At 45.5% G+C, this 27,504-nt stretch overlaps 2 protein-coding genes across 4 annotated transcripts in view; one reads left to right on the top strand and one right to left on the bottom strand.

Annotated features, from left to right (window-relative positions):
- Positions 1-17,612, top strand: part of LOC112266424 (radixin) — a 28,474-nt gene extending 10,862 nt beyond the window's left edge. The window contains exons 3-15 of one of the 3 annotated variants that reach the window (XM_024443879.2): positions 7,663-7,746; positions 8,886-8,981; positions 9,615-9,737; positions 10,633-10,784; positions 10,915-10,998; positions 11,152-11,298; positions 11,853-11,949; positions 12,167-12,330; positions 12,705-12,835; positions 13,239-13,256; positions 13,619-13,872; positions 14,014-14,250; positions 14,387-17,612. In XM_024443879.2, coding sequence (XP_024299647.1) covers positions 7,663-7,746; positions 8,886-8,981; positions 9,615-9,737; positions 10,633-10,784; positions 10,915-10,998; positions 11,152-11,298; positions 11,853-11,949; positions 12,167-12,330; positions 12,705-12,835; positions 13,239-13,256; positions 13,619-13,872; positions 14,014-14,250; positions 14,387-14,551 — 1,752 coding nt within the window. In that variant the 3' untranslated portion in view covers positions 14,552-17,612. Of the gene's footprint in view, positions 1-7,662; positions 7,747-8,885; positions 8,982-9,614; positions 9,738-10,632; positions 10,785-10,914; positions 10,999-11,151; positions 11,299-11,852; positions 11,950-12,166; positions 12,331-12,704; positions 12,836-13,238; positions 13,257-13,618; positions 13,873-14,013; positions 14,251-14,386 lie in introns of those variants that run through there. The other 2 variants (XM_024443880.2, XM_024443881.2) reach the window with 2 other exon arrangements.
- A 1,215-nt stretch (positions 17,613-18,827) lies between these two features.
- On the bottom strand, positions 18,828-23,198 carry LOC112267697 (probable ribonuclease ZC3H12C; the record flags this gene model as incomplete). The annotated part of the gene is given in 6 exon segments (XM_024445877.1): positions 18,828-21,713; positions 21,953-22,059; positions 22,249-22,262; positions 22,264-22,457; positions 22,580-22,719; positions 22,903-23,198. Coding segments are annotated over 6 exon segments (837 nt in total), but the record flags the coding sequence as incomplete, so codon positions are not given.
- Positions 23,199-27,504: the final 4,306 nt, after the last annotated feature.

Below are 27,504 nucleotides of genomic sequence, written 5' to 3'. Positions count from 1 at the left end.
TGCAATAATTCAGAAAGCAGGATTTGCCACCAGTACTTGAAAACGTGAATAAAACAGTAAATGCATTAGGATCCATACATTCATACGGTGTGCTACAGCAGAAAGGACAACACGATATTCAGAAAATAGAAACTTAATTTGATAAGAATGCACACATGTCTAAAGTCCAATTTGTAAGGAAAATAACCATGAAAGCAATGCGGGTGCTGGGGGAAAACGTTGTGCAAGACCTGTTCGGACTAGATGTGTAATGTCTTCATACTTGATCTGGGGAAGTGCTTGGGCTCTCGTTGAAGAGAGAAGTTTGTTCGACTCAGTAAAGCCTCAAACATAAATTGTCTGCAACAGCGAAATGGGCTGCTACTTATTTGAATTACCGATGAGGTGGAAAAACTTGTTAGAAGATCATTTGAAATTAAGAAGCTGAAACATCTTAAAAGTAATTAGCAGGCAGCTTGCCTTGGTTTGAGGGCAGCGCGTGTAACTGTTCTGTTGTGTAACAATCACAACAATCCATTTTGGAACAGTGAGAGCATTCTGACATCACGCACGTGAATAAACTCACGCAGGGGCGACAGTTTGAGATTTTCCTTCGCCTCTAAATTTTGCTCGCCTGAAGTAGAGTATATTGTGATAAATTGCAGGCCACACTACTTGCCTAGAGTTTTAAGCTATACTTTTCGTGGCTGTTTATTTACCACCACAGACAGATGCTGGCACAATGACCGCACTCAGTCAGCTGTATAATGAAATAAGCAAACAGGAAACCACACACTGAGGCAGCGCTCCTAGTGGCCAATGCAGGGAAACTTTAAATCAGTTCTACCAAATTTCTATCAACATGTTAAATGTGCAATCAGCGGTAAAACAATTCTAGATCACCTGTACTCCACACACAGAGACGCATACAAAGCTCTCCCTCGCCCTCCATTTGGTACATCCGAAAACAACTCTATCCTCCTGATTCCAGCTTACACACAACACTCATCTTATGTGGCAGGGCTTGCAAACTATTACAGACTACAAAGGGAAGCACAGCTGCAAGCTGCCCAATGACAAGAGCCTACCAGACGAGCTAAATCACTTCTATGCTCGCTTCGAGGCAAGCAACACTGAGGCATGCATGAGAGCATCAGATGTTCTGATGACTGTGTAATCATGCTCTCCATAGCCGACGTGAGTAAGACCTTTAAACAGGTCAACATACACAAGGCTGCGGGGCCAGACGGATTACCAGGATATGTGCTCCGGACATGTGCTGACCAACTGGCAGGTGTCTTCACTGACATTTTAAACATGTCCGAGTCTGTAATACCAACATGTTTCAAGCAGACCACCATAGTCCCTGTGCCCAAGAACACAAAGGCAACCTGCCTAAATGACTACAGATGCGTAGCACTCACATCCGTAGCCATGAAGTGCTTTGAAGGCGGGTAATGGCTCACATCAACACCATTATCCCAGAAGCCCTAGACCCACTCCAATTTGCATACCACCCAAACAGATCCACATATGATGCAATCTCTATTGCACTCCACACTGCCCTTTTCCACCTTTACAAAAGGAACACTTATGTGAGAATGCTATTCATTGACAACAGCTCCGCGTTCAACACCATAGTACCCTCAGCTCATCACTAAGCTAAGGATCCTGGGACTAAACACCTCCCTCTGCAACTGAATCCTGGACTTCCTGACGGGCCGCCCCCAGGTGGTGGGATGGGTAGCAACACATCTGCCACGCTGATCCTCATCACTGGAGCTCCCCAGGGGTGCGTGCTCAGTCCCCTCCTGTACTCCCGGTTCACCCACGACTGCATGGCCAGGCACGACTCCAACACCATCATTAAGTTGCAGACGACACAACAGTGGTAGGCCTGATCACCGACAACGATGAGACAGCCTATAGGGAGGAGGTCAGAGACCTGGCCGGGTGGTGCCAGAATAACGACCTATCCCTCAACATAACCAAGACCAAGCAGATGATTGTGGACTACAGGAAAAGGAGGGCTGAGCATGCCCCTATTCTCAACGATGGGGCTGTAGTGGAGCAGGTTGAGAGCTTCAAGTTCCTTGGTGTCCACATCAACAACAAACTAGAATGGTACAAACACACCAAGACAGTTGTGAAGAGGGCACGGCAAAGCCTATTCCCCCTCAGGAAGCTAAAAAGATTTGGCATGGGTCCTGAGATCCTCAAAAGGTTCTACAGCTGCAACATCGAAAGCATCCTGACTGGTTGCATCACATCCTGGTACGGCAATTGCTTGGCCCCCGACCTCAAGGCACGACAGAGGGTAGTGCGTACTGCCCAATACATCACTGGGGCTAAGCTGCCTGCCATCCAGGACCTCTACACCAGGTGGTGTCAGAGGAAGGCCCTAAAAAGTGTTAAAGACCCCTGCCACCCAAGTCATAGACTGTTCTCTCTTCTACCGCATGGCAAGCGGTACCGGAGTGCCAAGTCTAGGACAAAAAGGCTTCTCAACAGTTTTTACCCCCAAGCCATAAGACTCCTGAACAGGTAATCAAATGGCTACCTGGACTACTTGCGTTGCCCCCCCCCAACCCCTCTTTTACGCTCCTGCTACTCTCTGTTCATCATATATGCATAGTCACTTTAACCATATTTACATTTACATACTACCTCAATCAGCCTGACTAACCGGTGTCTGTATGTAGCCTCGCTACTTTTATAGCCTCACTACTGTTATTTTTCACTGTTTTATTTCTTTACTTACCTATTGGTTAGAGCCTGTAAGTAAGCATTTCACTGGAAGGTCTGCACATGTTCTGTTTCGACGCACGTGAGAAATAAACTTTAATTTGATATTTGGAACTCGTGTGAAAAGGTTAGGAAAGACTTGTTACTTAACGGGGGCCTTGTGGTGGTTGTTTGGTTTATTGGTGTACATAATCCCTTCTAATCACATCCCCTGACTGACAGCTAATTGAGGGAGGGGACCTGACTGGAGTTCCTTAGAGGAAACGCCTCAAGTAACCTTAACCCAGGAGGTCACCCACCATGAGAGGAAGTTGAACTTGCTAGTACTTTTATAGGTTGCTTAGGACAGGCATTAAAGCAGGGATTTGGAAGTCTAAATGCCTTTTATGCTAGCTTCGATGAATATAACACTGTCTTGCATGAATGCCCCTGTTTTTCCGGATGACTGTGTGATCTCACTCTGAGGCCGATGTGAGCAAATCGTTTCAACAGGTTAACAATCAGACTGAATACCAGGGCGTGTTCTCAAAGCATGCGCAGACCAGCTGGCAAGTGTTTTCATGGACATTTTCAATCTCTCCTTGTCCCAACATGTTTCAAGCTGATCACCATTGTCCCTGTTCCCAAGATCTTCAATGTAACCTGCCTAAATGATTATTGCCCTGTAGCAACTATGTGAGAATGCTGTTTTATAGACTACATCTCAGCGTTCAACACCATAGTCCCCTCCAAGCTCAACACCAAGCTAGGGGCACGGGGACTGAACACCTCCCTCTTCAACTGGATCCTGGACTTCCTGGTGGGTTGGCCCCAGGTAGTGAGGGTAGGTAACAACACCAACTCTGCGCTGACCCTCAACACGGGGATAGGCTAACGACACAACGGTGGTAGGACTGATCACCGATGGTGATGAGACAGCCTATAGGGAGGAGGTCAGAGACTTAGCAGTGTGGTGCCAGGACAACAACCTCTCCCTCAATGTCATTGAGACTAAGGAGCTGATTGTGGACTAAGAGGAAAGAGGAAGAGTTTGTTGCTGAACTGGTATTAAAGGCCCTAACGTGTGTCAGGAAAACATTTACTAGGCTACCTGCCGCCCCTGATATCAGCATGACACAACAGGAACTGGGATTCGTCGGGCCAGGCAAAGGTTTTACAAGTCCTCAATTTTCCAGTGTTGGTGAGCGCATGCCCACTTCAGCCACTTTTTTTTCTTAGCTGATGGTAGTGGAGCCTGGTGTGGTCATCTGCTGCAATAGCTCATCTGTGACAAGGATCAATGAGTTGTGCGTTCCGAGATACCGTTCTGCACACCACTGCTGTACTGCACCGTTATTTGCCTGTTTGTGGCCTACCTGTTAGCGTGCACGATTCTTGCCATTCTCCTTCAACCTCATCAATAAGCTGTTTTCGCCCACAGGAATGCCACTTACTGGATACAGTTTTTTTTTTTTTTTGTTGCGCCATTCTCAGTAAACCCTAGACACTGTTGTGCATAAAAAGCCCAGGAGGGCAGCCGTTTCTGAGATACTGGATCTGGAGCGCCTGGTACTGATCATACCACGCTCAGTCACTTAGGTCACATTTAGCCCATTCTAATGTTCAATTGAACAGTAACTGGATGCCTGTCTGCCTGCTTTATATAGCAAGCCACAGCGAAGTGACTCGATCCATTTTTGTGAATGAGGGGTATACTTAATAAACTGAGTGTACACCGCACACACATACCAACACGAACACATAGTGAAGTATGTTGATATGAAAATCAAGCATGTACAGTGACTTCGGAAAGTATTAATTTTCCCACATTTTGTTACAGCCGTATTCTAAAATAAAATGTAAAACAATCTACACACAATACCCCACAATGAAAGTGAAAACAGGTTTTTAGAAATTTTTGCACATGTATAAAATAGAAAAAAAAATATTCAGACCCTTTTGCTATGAGACTCGAAATTGAGCTCAGGTGCATCCTGTTTCCATTGATCGTCCTTGAGATGTTTCTATAACTTGATTGGAGTCCACCTGTGGTAAATTCAATTGATTTACATTATTTAGAAAGGCACACACCTGTCTATATAAGTTCCCACAATTGACAGTGCATGTCAGAGCAAGAACCAAGCCATGAGGTCGAAGGAATTGTCCCTAGAGCTCTGAGCCAAGATTGTGTCGAGGCACAGATCTGGGGAAGGGTACCAAAACATTTCTGCAGCATTGAAGGTCCACAATAACACAGTGGCCTCATCATTCTTAAATGGAAGAAGTTTGGAACCACCAAGACTCTTCCTAGAGCTGACTGCCTGGCCAAACTGAGCAATCTGGGTAGAAGGGCCTTGGTCAGGGTAGTGACCAAGAACCTGATGGTCCTGATGGTCACTCTGACAGCGCTCTAGTGTTCCTATGTGGAGATGGGAGAACCTTCCAGAAGCACAACCATCCCTGCAGCACTTCACCAATCAGGCCTTTGGCCACTCTACCATAGACGGAAGCCACTCTTCAGTAAAAGGCACATGACAGCCCGCTTTGAGTTTGCTAAAAGGCACCTAAAGACTCTCAGACCATGAGAAACCAGATTCTCTGGTCTGATGATTCAGGCCAAAGATTGAACTTTTCGGCCTGAATTCCAAACATACCTATGATGAAAATTACAGGCCTCATCTTTTTAAGTGGGAGAACTTGCACAATTGGTGGCTGACTAAAGATGTTTTGCCCCACTGTAGCTCCACATTGATCTGGTACTCTCTATATATAGCTCCACATTGATCTGGTACTCTCTGTATATAGCTCCACATTGATCTGGTACTCCCTGTATATAGCTCCACATTGATCTGGTACTCTCTGTATATAGCTCCACATTGATCTGGTACTCTCTGTATATAGCTCCACATTGATCTGGTACTCTCTGTATATAGCTCCACATTGATCTGGTACTCTCTGTATATAGCTCCACATTGATCTGGTACTATATAGCTCCACATTGATCTGGTACTCTCTGTATATAGCTCCACATTGATCTGGTACTCCCTGTATATAGCTCCACATTGATCTGGTACTCTCTGTATATAGCTCCACATTGATCTGGTACTCTCTGTATATAGCTCCACATTGATCTGGTACTGGTACTCTCTGTATATAGCTCCACATTGATCTGGTACTCTCTGTATATAGCTCCACATTGATCTGGTACTCTCTGTATATAGCTCCACATTGATCTGGTACTCTATAGCTCCACATTGATCTGGTACTCTCTGTATATAGCTCCACATTGATCTGGTACTCTCTGTATATAGCTCCACATTGATCTGGTACTCTCTGTATATAGCTCCACATTGATCTGGTACTCTCTGTATATAGCTCCACATTGATCTGGTACTCTCTGTATATAGCTCCACATTGATCTGGTACTCTCTGTATATAGCTCCACATTGATCTGGTACTCTCTGTATATAGCTCCACATTGATCTGGTACTGGTACTCTCTGTATATAGCTCCACATTGATCTGGTACTCTCTGTATATAGCTCCACATTGAGCTGGTTCTCTCTGGATATAGAGCTCCACATTGAGCTGGTTCTCTCTGGATATAGAGCTCCACATTGAGCTGGTTCTCTCTGGATATAGAGCTCCACATTGAGCTGGTTCTCTCTGGATATAGAGCTCCATTCTTGTGTATTTTATTCTTGTTACTTTTTTTAGTGGTATTCTTTTTACACTCTGCAGCATTGAAGGGCTTGTAAGCAACCATTTCAAGGTAAAGCATACACCAGTTGTATTTGCCGCATGTAACAAATACAATTTGACTTGTTTGTCTGCCCAATATACATCTGTTAGCATGTTTGGTAGATAGGAAGACGTTTCTCATAGTTCTAGCTCTAGTCTACTTGCCTTTTCCCGTGCTGTACTAGGATGCAGGTGGAAGAGAGGCCCGTGTGCTTTCATAGGAGAATGCTGAATAGTTAGTGGGGCGGAGCGAGCGTACAGGAGGTTTCATGGCTAATTAATGTTAGCGAGACAGAGGCAGATGCACAATCTCTACAGTGTGATTTATGTGAGTCACAGTACTGTGCTGGATATGAAAGTTTTCTGGATAATTAATGACGTGTGTGCAGCACTGTGTGTTAGGGTAAACCGGGATAGAGAATGTACGTGTAGTATGCCTGTCCTGAGGTTTCATGATAAGAAGAGGGGAGAGCAAGGGAAGCTGCTTTTCTCAGTGGGCGACTTAAGGTACTGTAACTACACAGTAATGTAGTAACACTATCCGGATTGGAGTGCATCCGGCCGCCACTCTGCATCACCTTTCTCTCTTGCCAGCGTGCTGCATCTCTCGTTCTCTCTCTGTATCTATTTTATTTTCCCCTGTCTCTCCAGTGAGGTGTGTGTCAGTCACTGAGGATGCCCTCGCGGTCAGGCCTGTTCTATCAGCTGTGTGTCAGGTCTGGTGCCAGGCCAGCCTAGTGCAGCTCAAACAGCAACAGCCAATGGCTGGCCTCGCTCCTCTGCTCCGCCTCACAGGGAGGAGGAGGCGGCCGTAGGAAGGGGAGCGGTCACTCAGTGCTGAGAGGGCAAAAAGACACACACACACACACACACACACACTTGTGCATACACAGGCACTGCATTAGCCCATGCGCGCGCACACACACACACAGACAACGCTCCTTCAGTTCTGTCTTGCTGGAAGGCCTTTTGTTGCTCCCTTGAAGAGGGTTCAGTCTAATGCACTAAAACTGAAATTTAGTTTGTTAATTTCCACCAAAATGGCTGACTCTCTGCCATTTTAAATGTGTTAAAGCTGTGTCTGACACTTCCTGAAACGCTGACCACGGCACACAGTGGTGACGGTTTCGCGTGAAAAGTTGACAGCCTGCAGTACAGCAACACAGTGAATGGAAATGTACATGCAAACTGGCAAATAACATGCAAACTTGTTTTGTAGATTAATGTACGGGTGACCACCATGGATGCAGAGCTGGAGTTTGCCATCCAGCCCAACACCACTGGCAAACAGCTCTTTGACCAGGTAAGCAAGGACCAGGACTCGATACAAACTGAGAATTCACATAACTTAAAACCTAATAGAACTATAGTATGAAACATCTCATGTAAGATCAAGTGGGTGCTCTACGGTGTTCCTGAGTGAGGTTCATTTCTCCCTTTTGTTGGTATTATCATGGAAGATCAGTCTTTTGATATACACAGTCCTGATTGACATGTAGTCAGTTACTGTTGTCATAGTACCAGTACTGTTCTCCTGTCATGATGGAGCAGCATTACCCCCCCCACACTGTAGTTTCACAGCTTTGAGGGTGTATTGGAGGTCATTGAAAGACAGACTGTTTTCGGGATCTTTATTGTTGGCTAGATCTTTTCTGCAACTTCTCAACCTGACACTGGAGGTGGATGATGTAATGTCCAATCCTCATTTCTATCCCTGTTAAGGTTCCTATGTGCCTGTACAGCTACTCTGTAACACATGTTAGCAATATTGCCTTGACCACAAACAGTACCAGAGCATTTTCTCACAAACAGAAGCCGGAGAGTACGTAGGAGGGCTGAAGAACTGTAATGAATGAGGCCATTGACATGTGCAGGCATGTGGCGACTGTCCTGGACTGTGTGTCCAGCTGTCTTCTCACACTTCAGTGTGTTTTGTATTCCCAGTACACACACACACACACACACACACACACACACACACACACACAGTCCATTTCCAGGGATTCATCAGGAGTTATGGACGTCCGCCTCATTGCCCTCCTCTGCAGTAACAGGCGGAGTGAATCTAAGTAGCTTGTTGCTGCGTGTCAACTGGCTGACCTATTAGTCACCCTCCCAGAGTTTTTAACGGTGAGCCCGAGGCCCATTATGGAGAAGCTATGCCACAGTGGGCTCATGGCTGCCGAGGAGCCTCCAGTCAAGCGGAGGCTAAAACACCCCTCTCAATCTCTATTAAACCCGCATTGCAGTATTTATTTACACAGTAGCATGCGAGCCTAACTTCCATCCTAGTCGCACACAATCTGATAACTTTTGTCATGAAACAAATGGTTGCTAGCATGTTACGTTCTATGACTTTTCACATGAGAAATGTATGACTTTCTCAGTAATCCCACCTTCCCAGCTGTTTAATGGTGGAGTATTGTCTGATGTTGTTAACAGGTGGTGAAGACGGTGGGGCTTCGAGAGGTCTGGTTCTTCGGACTGCAGTACGTGGACAGCAAGGGTTACAGCACGTGGCTGAAGCTTAATAAAAAGGTGAGTTCTCTCTCTCGCTCTGTTTCCAGAGCGGCTGCCAGCAGTCAGTTTGAGCTGGTTATTAGGTTGTCGTCAGGGGGCCTCAGATGTGTACTTTCACAGGCTTCCTGTGAAGACCCTCCGACCCCCAAAAAACTGCTCTGAAGTGCCGTAAAAGACAGCGCGAGAGAGAGTGTGTCAGTGTGTGTGTTGTTGGAACTAGTTCAGTAGTCGTAGAGCAGTGTGGTTCTGTCAGGGTGATCTACAACAGGATTTATTTTAACAGCTGTCTCCAGTGGAAAGTGTTCTGATTCTAGGCCCCGGAGTCTGGGACGTAAGCGGCTGTAAAGAGGGTCCAATCCTATCACTAATTAGGACAAGATTAGATAACAGAAGTTTGTTCATACCTTTATGGCTTCATAACCAACTTATATGATTTACCTTTATAGCCCAGATTATAAAGATTAGATTGTAAAGCTTCTGGATCAAAGATGGATGCTTACTTATTAGCCAGCCACGTTTTTGTTTATCGGTGCAGATAAAGGAGAGGAGACAAGGCGATAGAAGGCACTTCAGACTACTGAGACTTGTCTACCACCTAGTGGTCTTGTTGTCTGTACAGGGCTTTAAAGGTGTTGTCCTTGTCCTCTCCAGGTGACAGCCCAGGATGTAAAGAAGGAGAACCCTCTGCAGTTTAAGTTCCGAGCCAAGTTCTTCCCTGAGGACGTGTCTGAGGAGCTGATCCAGGAGATCACACAGAGACTCTTCTTCCTGCAGGTAACTGACACCAGCTGTGTTCTAATACTCATATGAACCATACTATTTGACGTAAATTGAGAATGTAGTATGCTTATTGGTCATAGTATGGATATATTTAGTATGCCCAAAGTTCCCGGGATGTTGTAGTACATTAGCCAAAATACGAAGTATACAAACAGTGGACACTATTTCTGCGCTTTTAGGGCCCATAATGCAATTCTTCAGAAAATGGGCGCGGCTTCACAACATTTTCAAATTTGGCGTGAAATATGCAGCCGAAGTCCGGCGAGAGCAGATAGAAATTCATTGCTTTAACAAATTATGACAAATGTAATGAAGTAATTCATTTTTCAAATAAGTTACTGACAATTTGTTAGGTACGCTAGCCTTATAGCATATCATTAAAGCAGTTGCTTGTATGTACTGGTATGTTAGCTATCTACCTAATGTTAATACATCGAACTTGCCAGGATTTTAACTAACTACCCAATGTTTATTGACTTGATTATTCACGGTATGCTAAGTGTATAGTCGTTGTGCATTTTCAATGGACATTGTTAATTAAGTCTAGCTAGTAATTAATAACAATCAAGCAAGAAGTTGCAAAGCAACAGCATCAACTTCCGGTGGACCGGTGAAGCACTCGTACACTCAACTGAAAGGATACCGTGTGTTTACAGTGTGCTAATACTATGGGTATTCGAACACCGCTTCTGTCAAAACACACTGATGAGGTCTAAGTCATCACTATTCTAAGTCTTGATGGTCAAGAACGGACGTACTCGTACTATGTTTACTCGTAATGTCTTAATGCTTCCTAAGTTCAATACTCAGTGGGTGAGGTGAGGTCACATGACCTCTACTTTATTTTTCTCTTTCTGTTTTCCACCCTCCTTTTGGCTGCTCTGACCAGGTGAAGGAGGCCATTTTGAACGATGAGAACTACTGTCCCCCGGAGACTGCCGTGCTGCTGGCATCCTACTCTGTCCAGGCCAAGTACGCCGACTACAACAAAGACAGCCACAAGCCTGGCTACCTCACCAACGACAGACTGCTGCCACAGAGGTGAGTGGCCACTGGCCAGAAGCAGGGATGTCCCGGAGTCATGCACCATCCACATACTAACAAGGAATCCTGCAATTTAAAAATAAATAAAAAAAAAAAAAATTCCTCTGGAATGTTCTATGTTGTGTAGAGTCCTGGAGCAGCACAAGCTCACCAAGGAGCAGTGGGAGGACCGGATACAGACCTGGCATGAGGAACACCGAGGCATGCTCAGGTCTGTGTGGATTTCCTTCTCTTTCTCTGTGTTAGTTTGAGGGTTATTGGGAGAGGTGTTTTTGTCTCGTAGAGGATGCATTTTTCTGAATGGTTCCCCCACAACGAGACAGTTCAATGTCAGAAACGTAACGCTGACGTGTGTTTCCCCCAGAGAGGACACAATGATGGAGTACCTGAAGATAGCTCAGGACCTGGAGATGTACGGAGTCAACTACTTTGAGATCAAGAACAAGAAGGGGACAGAGCTGTGGCTGGGAGTGGACGCCCTGGGACTCAACATCTACGAACACGAAGACAAGTCAGTCTCACTCCACTACAGCTGTATCAACCATGGCTGGCCTATTGGAAATCTACTGTTAAACTACGTACTGTAATGATAAGCAGATGTTTAATCGGAGTGACTGAAAGATGTCCAAGAAGGAAAGAAAGGGAAGGATGAGTAGATGTTATTTTTAGCAGTAGAGGGGTGGGGGAAGAGAGTAAGTGGGGTCTGTTACTCTTCCTGTCTTCCTCCCATTCGTGGGTGGGACACGACTGACACAGCTTTGAAATGGTTTCCTGTCCTGCCACTCAGACCCATTCCCTTTCTTTCCCAACATTGACCGCAGATCAGCTGGTAGACAATAATTCAGTGCCCATCTCTTGAGTAGAGACTTGCATTGGCAGGACTGGAATTTGATCACAGATCAGTATAATATACAGCAATCGACATGGATTTGGACGTCTCTAGCATATCATCGCCATCTGCTGGCATCTTTTATAGCACAATATTTTACACCCTAAAATAAAACTTAATTTTGAGTATTGAAAACTGTCTGTGTGCATCAATGACCAAATATCAACATCCCCCAGACTGACACCAAAGATTGGCTTCCCTTGGAGCGAGATCCGAAACATCTCCTTCAACGACAAGAAGTTTGTCATCAAACCCATCGACAAGAAAGCTCCAGTAAGTCTCCCTTTGTCTGATTTTTTTTTTCCTTTACGATCCCAAAACAACAAGATGTGGAGGCACAGATCCTTTTTCCAGAACACCATTAATAAGTAATAGTGAATTATACTCTAAAGAGTTCATCATATTCTCTGTTGTCAAACATAGTAATCTCATGGTCTATCTAGTCATCCTAATGGTTTTCCCCTGAACCCGGTCTCCTGTGTACCTGTAGGACTTTGTGTTCTACGCGCCGCGGTTGCGGATCAACAAGCGGATCCTGGCTCTGTGTATGGGGAACCACGAGCTGTACATGAGGAGGAGGAAGCCTGACACCATCGAGGTGCAGCAGATGAAGGCCCAGGCCAGAGAGGAGAAACACCACAAACAGCAGGAGAGGTACAGGAGGAGCACACACACACACTTTACTTTCATAGTCATGGTTATATGTTGACAGAGATGAAAGCCTATGTAAAGATACATTTGTGTTGTATAGTTGTACCTTTCTAACAAACAGCCATATCACCTTTTCAGAATATTTTATCAAGTCAATATGAATCCTCCAGAATGTTGATATTACATGCAGACGTTAGCAGGACATCATGTACGATACATTGCCATGTCAGTTTGATGCTTTGGATATTACAGCACACTTTAATAAGATACAAAATCACCATTGATGTGACGATGAAAAACACACCTATATAGTGCTTCGTTGCAAGGGTTCATTTCCTAGCAGTTAGATGATACATCCCTTCATCAATTCCTGACAGAGCCCAGCTGGAGAACGAGAAGAAGAAACGAGAGCACGCAGAGAAAGAGAAGGAGAGAATAGAGCGAGAGAAGGACGAGCTAATGAAGAGACTGAGGCTGATCGAGGACCAGACGATGAGGGCCCAGAAAGGTATCAGTCTGCCTCTTCCCACAGTGCCCCTGACCTTCAACCCACTAAAGTTCCTCCTATCTCTGTACTAGTGAAGACACGTTATAAGGCCAGATTAATTCAGCCTTCATGCAAATAAGAGCCTTCTGCTCCTCTTATTTGCCATAGGGAATTAGATATTTACTTTGTGTTTAAAATCTTTATTGTCCCTGGGCAATATCAGGTGCAAATGTTGCACTGTTGCAAATGCTACGTAAACCTGTCTTCACCTGGAGTGTTTTTGTGGTGTTGATATGATGTGGGCTCTACATGGGGCTGTTGGTTGGTCAATGTCAGTCAGTATGCCAATGGGACCTGACCCTAACCTTCTAGACTGGTCCTCACTGCACCACGGTACTAAACTCTCATCTCTTACTTCTTATAGGACTGTTCTCAGCACCAGGTAAACATTAAGTCCACTCAGAAACACTTCTTTAAACCCTCTCCCTCCCGACCCTTCCACATGACCTTATAGACTGGGGTGGTGTGCTGAAAGAGACATCCATGTTGTGTTCTTTTTGTTCCGTACTGTTTTTACTGTTGTGTGGGTCCTCTCTCACTTTTTATAGGCATTTCCTGTCTTATTATATAATTATTCCTTTGTTGTTCTTAAAGTCGATCACGTTTGTCAGATCATGGCTGACTGAGCCTCTCATTGGTCACATTGTAAAAATTGTGGGTGCTGCTGGACATGGTTTGAGGAAGAAGAAAATAGTTTTTTTTTTTAGATTTCTAACGGACTTTGTATTTTGTTCATGGTCACAGAGTTGGAGGAGCAGACACGCAGGGCCCTGGAGCTGGAGCAGGAGAGGAAGAGAGCCAGGGAGGAGGCGGAGAGGCTGGAGAGGGAGAGACAGGCAGCGGAGGAGGCCAAGGCGGAGCTGGCCAGGCAGGCCGCTGACCAGATGAAGAACCAGGAACAACTGGCCGCTGAGCTGGGCGAGTTCACTGCCAAAATAGCCCTGTTGGAGGAAGCCAAGAGAAAAAAGGATGAGGAGGCCACTGAATGGCAGCAGAAGGTAACTACCTCTACATTCTGTGTCCTGGTTACAATATAGAATCAGTCTGTTGTACACAGTATGTTGTACTGAAATCGTTGCACCTTCCTGAATAAGTCCCATGACTCCCCTCTTCTCCTCCCTGTCTCTCCTTCTCCCCAGGCCATCTCAGCCCAGGACGACCTGGAGAAGACCAAGGAGGAGCTGAAGACGGTGATGACGATCTCGTCGACGCCAGCGGGCGGCTCCACTGAGAGCGAGCACGAGGAGCAGGACGAGAACCACGCAGAGGACGCCGCCGAGCTCTCCCTGGAGGGCGTGAGCGCCCTGGACCTGCGCAGCGAGGAGGAGCGCGTCACTGAGGCCCAGAAGAACGAGCGCCTCAAGAAACAGCTGCAGGTCAGCCCCCTCTGACCTCTAACCTTTAACATGACATGACCCGATGACCTCCCCTTAAAGGGCTTTGTTTTGTTGCTGGATGGCTTTAACTGGCATTGAGGTTTCAATCATCTCTCTCTTCTCTCTCTTCCCCCAGGTGTTGAGCTCGGAGCTGGCTGAAGCCATAGACGATACCATGAAGACCCAGAATGACATGCTTCACGCGGAGAACGTGAAGGCCGGGAGAGACAAGTACAAGACCCTACGTCAGATCCGCCTGGGCAACACCAAGCAGCGCATCGACGAGTTTGAGTCCATGTGATCTGGTCTGGGGTCCCCCATCTGTCCATTGGCGACTCGCTTTTCGTCAGAACAACAGGAGCTGTCCCTCCTACACTCCCCCCTTTTCCCCGTACCCATAACCGCAAAGGTTCCAGAGGGCACGGCCGCCACCGCCTCAAACTTTGCCAAAGCTCTGCCCGCATTCTCCATCAGGAATCGCCCAATCGGGCGCAAGCAACGCTTTGCACCGTTCTGAACATGCTATTCTCCTTATATTGCAAAGAATACGTCTGTGCTTTGCTTTCAAATATCTAATATGGAGACACAACAAAAACCAAAATGGGGAAGATTGGATTTTTAAGCGAACAAGGCCATCGGGAGCTTTTTTTGTTGTTTTTGCCGGTAAGCTAGTATGCAATGCTTTAGTGTTACTGACTCTGTCTTCAGTTGAACGTATTGATGCTGTCTGGTACTTTCAAAACCGTTTTTGTTCTGATCTATGATTCTGACACGTTTTATTGAAGCCCTGTTTCTTAAGTTCTCTGTGCTCATTGGTCCGAGGCTGGTAGAGAGGCTTGTGTTAGTTATGGGATCGATCCATTCAAAACAAATGAGCCTCTGGGTAACAGGGTTGACGTGTTATGCTCGACCCACTCCGTCTCCGACCACAAAATGGCCAAAAACAGTAGAACCAGTTCTCCTGCTTTTACACTATGATTTGACTATTAGATGTTCAATTGTTCTTTTGGAGAAAAATATATTTAAAAAGGAATATTTTCAACATATTAAAGTGAGAGTTCAGTTGTTGTAACAGGGTTGACCTTTAAAATGAGAGACCAGGTTTTTTTTTTTTTTTTTGTAACCTTAAAATGAATCACTAATCACATGAAATAAAGTCTTCAGAAATGTCTTTGTCAAAGCAACAAAATAACTATTGCTGAACAATGATGGTGAAAGCCTGGGGAAATGTTGATGTTAAGTGGGTTAAAGTTTCCCTGGAAGTCTGAGGCACGGAGAGGAATTCTGAATTTTGCCACTAAGTCTTTATTCATATAAAGAATCTGATTTACTGAACTTACCATGTGGTCTATATTAAAGGGCACTTCATTGAAAAGAACAGGCTTTTACATTTCTATATTGATGCACCATTTCGTCTTAAAATATCAAAGGGATGCAAAAAGGAAGTCGCTTTGTGGAACGGCCCTACTATCTAGACTGAGCATCAGTGCAAAGCCACTACACCAGTCTTGAGGAGAGGTGCGAGTCTTGATGAATATAGCGAGATTTGATTTGATGCTCAAGGATACATAATGTAGTAAAGCACATTTGGTCGGAGATAAACTGATAGTATGATGAAGATAAGCTAATTGGTTAGGCGTGTGGGTAAGGAAGAGAGTGAAAGCTGTTAGTTTAGCTCCTGTGAGCTGACTCCTAGTGTTTCATGTCCAGTCACCATAGATGTTTTTTACTGTCTACCAGCTCACAAAGGCCCAGGAAAGATGGACAGAGATGCTTAAGTGCCGTGAGAGTGCCAGTATGTCTCTGTCTCTGCATCGTAGTAACTTTTGAAGAGGTATATCATGGTCTTTCTGGCTGGAGAGCACATGAAAACGTCAGTCCTTGTCGGAGAAGAGATCTCTACCTCAATACTGTAACCACAGTGACTGACCCAATCAAACACTCGGTCTCAATCCCCTCCCACAGATTCTGAGTTTTGACTGTGGCTTGGCTAGTTCAGACTAGGAGGCGTTGTTGCTTTATTGGTTAACATTTCAACCAAAATAAGAATGCTATTTTTTATGCCAGATGTACTTTCAAGCAGTGACTCATTCAAATGTCACTAGTGGAGACAATTGATCAAAAAATGTTTTACACGGTGGCCTCTTTGATACATCTACCTTTTGTTTTGTGTTACTTAAGTTTCTCTGAACTACACCTAAATTATCCAGAAGATCAAAGGTCAAGCAATCCAAGCCAATCCAGCACCGAGGACGCGGATGTGAGTTTGTATTTTCTGTAGTGGACTGTTCTGATACTGTGCAGTAGTGAGGTTGAGGACATCAGTGACCCAGGCTGTGTAGACATGTTGGTAGTGGAGCTGGTTTGACTGGTTATTGTTAAGAGCTGTTTGGACTTGGGACCTGCATCTGTCTGCTGACAGCCAACTGGGGCCAGAATAGGACAGTCATGTTTCTCCTCAGCTGCTGGACAGATCTGCTCACTGTTCTCTCTGCCACAGCTGTCAACAGGATGGATGGAAACCCAATGGCAGAGTGCCACCAATTTAGGACTGTGAAGAGACAGACTGGTGCAGAGGTCAGAGGTGAATGTGCCCCCCCTATCTATTCGCTGTCATTAGAGGGACCCAACCTCTTGGGTCCACCCCCCTCGATCTTAGAATTCTGAAGATTTAAATGTTATGTTCAGTGGGAATGGAGAACAGGCCAATTTACTTTTTTTCAGACCTTGATCTTTTCTCACCCAACCTTTTTACTCGCTCCAACTCAAATTAACTCGTTTTGTGGATAAATGTTACTGATGCGTTTTGAATGAACCTGAGTGTTCAGTTTTTATTTGCAATCAGATGACGTGATTATTTGTTATGCTACACTAGATAGCTGGTTTAAGTTGAGATCTTTTAAAGCCAGAGTTTTAATAAAATAAAGCACTTGTTTGGATCCGGAGGACACTGAAGGGGCTTGACCCAAACCTGCCTTTTTAGTTAACCCAGTGAGTGTCCAAATATAGGGGTTGTATTTGCCATAGCAGGTGAAAAAAAAAACCTGTGCTTCCAACTGTTATTTTTGTAATGTGTTCCAAGATCAAACTATCTACCAGCATGCATCTGTAGCTCACTGGAGGTGAAAAGAGAACTACTCTACATGCCACCATCCCCCATATTGTTGAGTTGTGCTTTTCCCATTGGCTGAGCCTGTTAGCCTGCTTGTTTGACCTCCAATGAGAACCGTGTCAGTGATGCCTCTTGGAAACAGCTGTCATGTTTGCAGTTCAGTTTTTCCTTACATTTAAAACTAGTGTTTCTGTAAGATAGACACAGATGGACCTCAGTCCATTGGTTTCACAATAAAAGTTACAAATTACGTTTTTTGTTTACCAATCATTTAAACAAACTATTTTATCTCTGATATCAGTAAAATATATTTTGAATGTGTCAGTCCTTCTTTAGACATTAACCTCGAACAACACTGTTCATTCATGGTTTAATTAATGCAGGGCAGACAATTCCATCTTGATGCTTAGTGATAACATGCAATGAGCAGTTAATGTACAAACATCTGATTACAACAGGAAAGGTCAAGCCAAATTAACCATTTAGTTAACTACAGTAATTGACTTTGATTTGTCGCACATCAAATATTTTGCTCATTGATGTTTTTCGAACTTGTTCTGACAGCTCAACCTCGAAGGAAGAATTAATGGTTGGGTTAAACCATAGACATTGTATCTGTCCCATTATGGAGTCAGATCACGGGTAGCGCCATTGTGGCCGTCTCCATTTTCAAGTAGTCCTCGAGTTGGCAAACAAATGGAAAGGGTGCATACAGTCACCTAGAGTGTGTTTGAACAGGCATACAGTCACCTAGAGTGTGTTTGAACAGGCATACAGTCAAGGTTGGTGATTTACTGCCACCTGCAGTTATGGAGTGTTTCCTCACACATAATTCATTGGTTGACCCCTCCCGATGACCTGGATGGAATTATGTGATCCTTAACCCAGAGGAAGTCCCACCCAGCTGACTACTTCAAAATGGTGAAAGGTCTCAATGGCGCTGCTAAAACAGGCTTTTGTGCACTACAGTCCATCGGCAGTGAATACAGGGGACTCAAATAAAAAAGGCTTTGGGGCTGGATAAAGGGTGTGTCACTCAGGGTTGCCAGTTCAAATCCAAATTAGATTTATTTTCCAACATACTTGAAATGTGATTAGTTATAAGTGCAACTATGTGAAAAAACAAGTGGTGCAAGTGCACTGGGACAGGGATCAGGTGGTCACAGGTTCTAATCTTGATGAGGCCGGAGGTTTGAAGCCTGGTGTGTGTTGGATTAAGGTTGATTTTTTTTTTTTACCCAAAACCTAATCACATTTGTCTCTGCCCTCAGAATTAGATGACAGGAAAACTCCAGTCTGTAGTAGAGTAAATGTTATTCTAGTACATCATGAAATTAGAGTTACAATGACTGACTACTAGAGTTGTCCTACACTATGACGCATCACGTCTGACTGCAAGACTATGCATTTCCAACAAAACAAGGACACAATGACAACCAATTGTTAATGAAGAATACAAACCAAAACAAAGCCAATACTATATTTAATAGGCATGGCGTTGTCAAGCTAATAGAATACAACAGAACTGATAAATCAAGCTCAACAAAACAAATCTGATACAATAAGATTGAAAAGACACAAACACTTGAATAAAACATGGGTAACACTTTAAGGGTCCGTAATAAAGTTGATTATAAACCATTCATAAGGCATTTACAAACAGTACACACCATTTATCATATATAGACTATTTCCTTAAATATCCTGTTACCAAGTACTGCTGAAATGTCTACCAATGTCAAGCCCATCTTTTTGGGAGAAATTACGTCACTCAATATGTATAAAGTATAAATAGCGCTCACTTTAGATTAGGGGCTGCAAAAATTACAAATGTTTAGTAGATGAACACACTTTTTAAATGCCTTAAAATAGTTTATTACAGACTATTAAAAGAAAGTGTTACCAAAACATGCATAACAGTTTGCTGAACATGGTTCAGAGTATTTCATGTGTCATAAGCACAATGCCATGTAAAGGCATGATTTTTTGCCCTCACTGACACAGTGCCAGAGAGAAGGTCCTTCGTTACAAAATAAAAAGGTTGTATTGTTTTTTTTAACCAACCCACTACATATTTCAGGCAGCAGTTTACCCATTTAATTTCACCTAGCTGGCCACTTGGGTTCAACCCAGCCTAAACTATTCTCCATCCCAAAAAAGTCAGAATACCTCAGAGGTAGCCAATATTCCTAAACATGTCTAAAAATAATCAAATGTTGCCAGGAATATCTCATACAGTATTATTCAAAATGCACCAGCTATATATAAGCAACTTTTCATGAATTGTTTGAACACCTACAGACATATGTACAGGTATATAATCCTAAATGAACGATACAAATTGTATCAATAAAGAAAAGCTTTCTCTGTCTACCAGGGATTGTGCCGGTAACTGTAACAGATTGTCTACATCAAGCCAGGGGCTCGGAGCCCTTTGGATAAGTCTTCAGGGAAAACAACCAAAGAGAATTGACTTGGGATTGGAGCTCGAGTCTACTGTGTCTGTAGCAGCTGCAGGCTTGGAGCCAAAACAAGTGGCCAGAGACATCCCTTACTAAAACTAAGACAAGGTCGACGAACGTGCCCGTCTCTACAACTACTGCAAGGTACTTCCAGACATTCTCTCAACTGAGAAGACTAACTCAGCCACCTACTATCACAACAACAGGCACAAACAGAACACACAGCACTGAAAAACAGAAAACAAATCAATTAGACATACAAATATACACATTTTGCATATCCCCAACAACCAATATTCTGTTGATAAATGGTCATCAATTTGGGGGTGAATATTTACAAATGGAGTAAAAAAAATATAGCATAGAAGTAAGATTAGGCATAATCAGATCCCTCAGATTAGATTTCCAAAGTGATTTAAAAAATGTTTCAGATTTGATAAACAGTGGAGGAAAAGTGATTTGTGAATCAATGCACATCCTCACCTGCACATGATCTAAGTTACCCACAAACAAATGTACAGTCAAACAAATTCAAACCCTTATATTGTCAAAACTACAACTAACTGTTGTTATGAATAGGGAGAGAGAGCAGTAGTCTAGCTGGACTCAGTAGCCGGACTGGGACTTCTCAGCCAGGATGGAGGCAGTGAGCTGCTGGGCGTCTGTCACATCGGGGTTCCTCCCCATAACCCGGCCCACCAGCTCAGAGGGGAAGATGTTACACAGGTTGAGGTAGACCTTCCCCCGCACCGGCTCAAGGCGGGGGGCTCCTGGTGCATGTGGCGGGGGGGCATGGACGGGCAGGATGGCTGAGGGGCATGGGATGGGTGATAAGTGTGTGTGGTCTTGTCCCCATGGAGATGTGTGTCCCCAGCCTACATCGTGGGTCTCTGGTAGACTCTGGTAGGTCTCACAGTAGGACTGAGGGGGTTGGCTGCAGTAGGGATCCCAGGAGAAGGCTTTCCTGGGGGGCGATGCGGAGCGTTCGTACAGCCGGGAGTCTGACAGCGTCTCCAGCCGCGTGTTGGCCAGGCAGCGGCCCAGAGGGGAGCCAGCAGGGTAAGGGCCGGACTGGGACGCAGAGGGGTAGTCTCCAGGGCAGCTGGAGCGGGCGCCTACAGCCTGGTGCTGGAGGGGGTACAGAAGGTGCTTCAGGTGGGGGTCAGGGGGCTCGTCGAGGGGGAAGCTGTGGCCCCGTGCCAGGTTCTGGTGATAGCCATAGAGGGCAGAGGTGTGTGTGTGTGTGTTGAGAGTACAGGCGGTTGTGTTGATGGTGCTGATGCTGTTGATGGTGGATGTATTTGTCCAGCAGAGGGCCTGGGCAGCACAGACAGGGGGCTTTCTCTCCGTACGAGTCACAGCCGCCACAGTCTGACGAGCCCAGCAGACGCAGGTCGGTGTCCAGTGGGAAGCGGGACTCCGGATTCCTCCGTGCTGCTAGGCCAGAGTGGGCCGGCGTCACTGAGTAGTAGCTCAGATCTGGAGGGTCACAGCTGGAGGAGTAGGGGTCGGGGTGGGGGGGCAGCATGGGGGTCATGTAGGGTGTGTCCCTGCCCAGGCTCGGTGGCTGTTCCTGGGGGTTGCAGAGGGGGGTCCTCCAGGGACAGGGGAAAGAGTAACACTCCCACTACAACAACTACTCCCACTACTACTACTGAGGCTGTTGCATTTCTCAGCTTGTCCTCTGCCTCGCCATAGGACAGCGCCCGGATGCTGGGGTCACACTGTCTTTTGGGGGCAGAACCTCTCTTGGTGCCCATCGCTACATTGTTGGGCACGCTGTGGCTCTTCGCCAGGCTGGCGCTAGTGGAGGTGGCAGAGGTCTTGGCACTGGGCACTCCTCTCCGGGTGGTAGTACTTACACTTGTGGCCGTAAGTGCACCTCTTGCCTAAAGAAAGGGGGAGAAAGGATAGGGTACTGGTTAGCACACAGGCTAGTGATGATGTGGCAGTGGTTCACTTAGAAAGTAGCAACCCAATGCATCTTCAGCACCAGTAGCTGGAAGCCATCCAGCTGATGAAGAAATGATTCATTCACATTATAACACTGGGAGAAGTCTTCATCATGAACATGGTCAATGTGAAGTGATAAACATACTAAAGAGTTAATAATAATGGTGGGGATCACCGTAAGGACAGGGCTGCTTCTTGTGCTCTGGCATGATGGGACGTCTCCTCAGGAAGTTCTCCAGACTGGGACCATGACGACCTAGAGGGTCATCAGGAGGCATGAACCTGGGAGGGGAGAGAGAGGGAGGAAGTGAGAGAGGAGAGGAGTTTGGAGCGGGAGAGGAAGAAGGAGAGGGAGAGAGATTATTAACATACTTAATCCTATACAGCCAAGTATTAACATAATGAACATCATACCACTTCTAGGCAAAAGCAGATGGACGCTACGCCGGAGCCGTATCACTCCTTCCTTACTTGTCGTTGACAAACTGAGTACATGAGCAGCCGCTCGTCAATTAACTTCTTCCACTCTGGCTTCTCACAGGCCAGGTCACGGTAGTTGTCGTTGGAGACGATGATGCCGTCGGACTTGTAGGCCAGCTTGACGATGAAACGGTGGACCAGACAAGACGGAGTGAACACCAAGATCTTGTCCTTCTCCAGACGACGCAAGATATCCTGGTCTAGACACACAGACAGAGAGACACAGACAGAGAGACAGACAGACAGACAATTGGAGAACCGTGTAATCCAGTGAGCACTGAGGCCCATCTGAGAGTTCACCTACGTGTGTGTGTGTGTTTACCTGTGATGAGGGCATCAGGGCGGGACTGCTCTTTCTTCCAGGACGGCACAAACACAGTGATGTCACGGTGACCTCGCTCCAGGAACCAATCAACAGCCAGCTGGATGCCGTAGCAAGAGAACACCTCCTTATTGCCGTGGCTACCAGAGACAGACGTTAACTACCTTACAGGCTCTTGCATCATATCAACAATATGTAGGTGACTTTGACAACAGTTACACAACTACCTTGACATAGACCAAGCAACGGGCTACAATGGAGGAAATAGGCATTGTGTTATTTCTGTAATCAAGATGATCGTCCTATGGTTCATAGACCCTCACCTCATTGCCACGTTGCTACCGTCCAGGACGACGGGCCGCAGGTTGTCCTTGTCCCCAAGGAGGAGGTCTGTCTGATAGGGGGAGTCTGACCTCCCCTGCTGCGCCTCCACATACCCACAGGTAGAAGAGGAGGAAGAGCAGGAGGATGAGGGGGCGGGCTGTGAAGCTGTGGACCCAGTCAGCTGTTGGTTTGTCTCTGCCTTTACAGCCCAGTTTGACCAGCTCTCCCAGTATGTTTTTGATGAGTGTGTACGGTCCCAGCTTGGCCAGCACCAGCCCCTCTGCGTAGCCCAGCTTCAGGGCAAACTCCAGCTTGGACTGGTGCTCCCTCAGGGCTTCCCCGGGTGAAGGCTGCCCCGACGGAGGGTCAGGAGGCCCCTCGGACCCCAGGTTCACACAGGGAGTCCTATGTTGGTGGGTGTTCGGAACAGGCACTCCTCCAGCCGGGTTAGAACCGGTGCTGTTTCAGGCTGACTCTGGGTCACTGTCGAAGCCAGCGCTCTCCTCCCTCTCCTTCCCCCCAGGCGTGGGCAAGCTGCAATTTCCACTGCCCTCGCAGGCTGAGGCCTGACCCGGAGGACCACTCCCACCACTTCTACCCCGTCTTACCGTGTCCACGTCATGAGTGAGTGAGTGAGTGAGAGAGCGAGGTTCAAAACGATTGGAAGAGTATTTCAGTGAGTAAAGCCAAAAGACCAGTTGAGTTCCATTACACAAGGCTTGACTTCAGTTCAAAAACAATAGGAGGGAATCCATGCTCATAAAATGTCTCGTTAAAGTTTGAATCTCGAGAGACATACAGCTCATACACACCTCTGGGGTCAGTAAACTGATGAGAAACTTCAACGGGCTTGACTCTATCGACACCTTGGAGATTCATTTTCTTGGCTTTAGTGAGAACAGGTAGACGGATTTGTGAGCTTCACCCGAGAGAGCAGAGAGAGAGAGTAGAGAGAGCAGAGAGAGACAGAATAATTGAATATACTAAACTAATGATCCTCCATAAACCAATATTTGACACTTTTGGACAAATTGTACTGCAATAAATACAGAACTTGACATACGCTCTGTGGCAGACTGCTGTCTTAGGAAACATATGGGAAGTATTGTATGTTTTCATAGTAAATAAGGCCATGTCTCGGCTACTTAAACGCTGAACCTAATTTGGTTGTGTTGGATGTGGCTAGCTGACCTGAGCCGAGCTCCCCAGCAGGGCACAGATTGGCTAAGACAAAGAGGGGTGCGTTCCTGGGGGTGCCCCGTCCTAATTAAGAGGGGCCAGCCACAGCGTGCCACCTCCCACCCAGCCCACGTCACACAACACATCAATCTCAGGGGAAACAGAGGCTGCTCTGTTTAAACACAAATAGCCGTTATGTGTTGGGCTAAGGCCCGACTCCCCCCGTGCTTCAGGAGCATATGGTTCCTCCCCTGAGTCACTCGTTTGAACAGTAAAGGAACAGGAAGTAAATCAATAGAAACACTCAATGGTAACAATGGTAAATAAACTGCCATTTTCAAACAGGGGTTTCAATAGATCTCTTGTATTGTGAAATGGATTTTAAGAACCCAACCCGGATGGGCACTATAAACTGCATATTATAATATCGCAAGAAATAACAGTCAGTGCATCACCCACGGCATCATCATTTAGTCATAACTGTGCAACAATGTGGTTACAAGGCATCATCGCGTTGGCAGATACATCTGTTGAGTCTGCAGACTATAGCCTTTTAAAGGTTAGGCCTAAAACCTCATCTAAATGTTTTCATGTCTGCTAAAATGTAACATCCCTTTAAAGGTGTCATGGTGGGGTGGGAGGATGGGAGTGTGCGCATTATATGAAAGAGGGCTGCTTAGCAACATGGCCCAGGGTTGCTAGGCTGCAGCGGTTGAAAGAATGTCCCCTAAAAAATATTCCAAGACAGACCCAGAGCTGGAATAATTGAGTATTTTGTGCACAAAAGGAAGATCCGGGGAAGAGGGGCCACTCAAGTGTGTCTGACTGACATTCCCCAACAATACAACTGCCAGTTGCACTCTGGGTCACCTCCGCTGCAGCCATTGTCGGGTTGGTGCTCTGAGCGCCCGCCGCCTATCCACAGCCACACACACAGAAGGGGGACTGGGTTGTGTTCTGTAGGTGACGAGCCTCTCGAAGCAACAGTCCTCCTGATGGGATGCAGAACATGCAGTGGAGGGTGTCCGCCCTGCTCTGAGGCCTTAGCTTAGCATCTTTCAACGTGTGTTCTCCAGATGACTTAGTTACCTGTTAAGGAGAGAGATGGACGGCAGAGATTTGAAAAAGACTTGGGCCACAAAGAGAGCAGGGAGAAAGGGTTTCAGTGTCTCTCTTTCTCATCATCATCACCCCAGAGGCTCCCAGGAGCTGCTTCAAACATGCAGATAATCCAATGTCGACAAGAAAAAACTAAACGCTGTTACAGAAATCGTATGTCGTGTAGCCGACAACCTTTACCTTGGAATAACGTAGCTCATTATCAGTGATCGCATAACTATCAAGCTGTGTGGACTATGATGTCATGCCTTGTTGGACAGCCGCCAGGCTCAACTGCCGTTTAAGTCGATAGCATCTTTCAAACATCAGCCCAGAGTCCCTCCTCCTAGTATTGGCGATCCATTCATTGATTAAAGCACCGAAGCAGTAGGCTAATGAATATGTAACACAGGGCTGTGGGCTGGCAAGACAGCGGTGTGTGGGGGGGGGGTCTGGGTGTTCCCTCCTTGGTTCTAGTGTTGGTGGGGAAGGGGGCTGTCTGCAGAGCAGAGGCGAAAATCTGATATCAACTTTGGAGGGGACAATTACATACAATTTTCTCAAGAGCAATTCCTGAGGGGGACACCAAAAGTAGTGCTGTAACATAGCCTACGTTGTAATATGTTAAATGTATATTGAGGAACCATAATCACTACTACTGGATAATTGATAGGTATAGTAGTTGACTGAGGGTTGTCCCAACTTGTTAAAATGTTTAAATCATTATAATACTACTACTAATAACAATAGTTATAGCAGTGTTCCTTATCAGTCCAGTATGTATGCAGGTATTTGTATTTGCAAACAGCAATACCAAGAAAGGCCAGTAGGTGGCAATGGTACTGTACACTGAATGGGTGCAGTTTTCATAAATACAATGAACATGATGTGATCTCATCTAAGACTCTCCATTGAGAACCATCACAAAGTTGGTCTCCGTATTGAATTTACCTTTTTATTTGACTTTTTCTGATGCATTAATATAGTCATTAAATATGTGCCACTGGCTTGAGTGTACTACAATAGCTTTACAAGAACAAAAACCTCAATAAGTACAGTTCTAAAAGTGAATGAACTACTTCAATGAATAACCCAAATAAATCAACCAAAATATCCTTCAAAAATACTTATTGTTCAGTCAGTGTCTCAACTCTTCAAACAGCAGCTATGTCACACAAAGTATGCAATTTTAAATAAAATATCAAATAAACAATTATTAAGTGTACTGTCATGTACTAAAAACTACTAAACAAAAGAACAAATATCATACTATAAACCAGGTGTGTGTCCCCTAGTGTTCCCCCTGGTGTAATCGCAAGGGGTCCGTGAAATAAAAAAAGTGTAATGAACGTATTCAGCACAAGGCTTCAAAAAAGGTTTTCCCTCAAGACTATCCAGCCTGTCTTGATGTACTTTACAGATAACTACGCCGTTCCGTCTCTCTTGGCCCATGCCAGCCCGTAGCCAAGTCTTTAACCTGCGGAGTGCACTGAAACTCCTCTCAGCCTCACATGAAGACATTGGCTCCACAAACAAAATTCTGATCAGCACCTCCATTTGGTCAAACAACCCCCGCACCTCCACTGGAAGCCTCCTGAGTACCTCTGCTGCCTCTCCACTGCTGCTACAGGTGTATTTGTTGCAAAAGAGAGGGATCTGTACTGAAAGAGAATCTATGTTCAGCTCAGGGTACTGATCTAGAGACTCATCCAACTCCCCTGTGAGAAGCGCTCTTTCCAACTTTTGCAGGACGTTCGTTTTTACCAGGAAAGTCTGTCGCCAAACTGAACCTCCACACCATCCAACACTTAAAAAGATTCTGCCCTATAGTGATCCACTGCTTTGCCAGCAAAACATCTAGAGTGTGTCTCAATGGATTCAATCCATGTTGTTGCTTTCTCATACAGTGCAAGGTAGCTTTCGTCATTTCTACTGTTTACCCCATGTGCTGGATAACTGGACACGGATTGGATTTAGCTGGTGTGCTGCAACAGTTACAAAGTGGTGGTGGGTTTGGCAGTTTTGATGTGCTTGGTGCTGGGTGTTCCCTCCTTGGTTCTAGGAGTTTGTGAATTTTTCAATGGCTTTTCTCCAGTTCCTAAATCCTGCACTAATGAAGGCAGCATCTGATCTTTGGCCAAAAGATGGCTGGCTTGAAAACCCTTGGCTACAGTGAAAACACAACACTCCTTTTACTGATGGATTATAATGTAGCCAGGGGAAATCGCGAAAGCATCTCTCTTGAAACGTCACTCTTTTGGCAAGAGTATGTGGTTCTACAAATTGTGGGTGTGGCTGATATGGTTTTGTCCCATCACTGAGGT

The sequence above is a fragment of the Oncorhynchus tshawytscha genome, linkage group LG14 (genome assembly GCF_018296145.1).
Source record: "Oncorhynchus tshawytscha isolate Ot180627B linkage group LG14, Otsh_v2.0, whole genome shotgun sequence".
Classification (NCBI taxonomy): Eukaryota; Metazoa; Chordata; class Actinopteri; order Salmoniformes; family Salmonidae; genus Oncorhynchus; species Oncorhynchus tshawytscha.
Note: the sequence above shows the minus strand (reverse complement) of the source record. Positions and strands in the feature narration are given on the sequence as shown.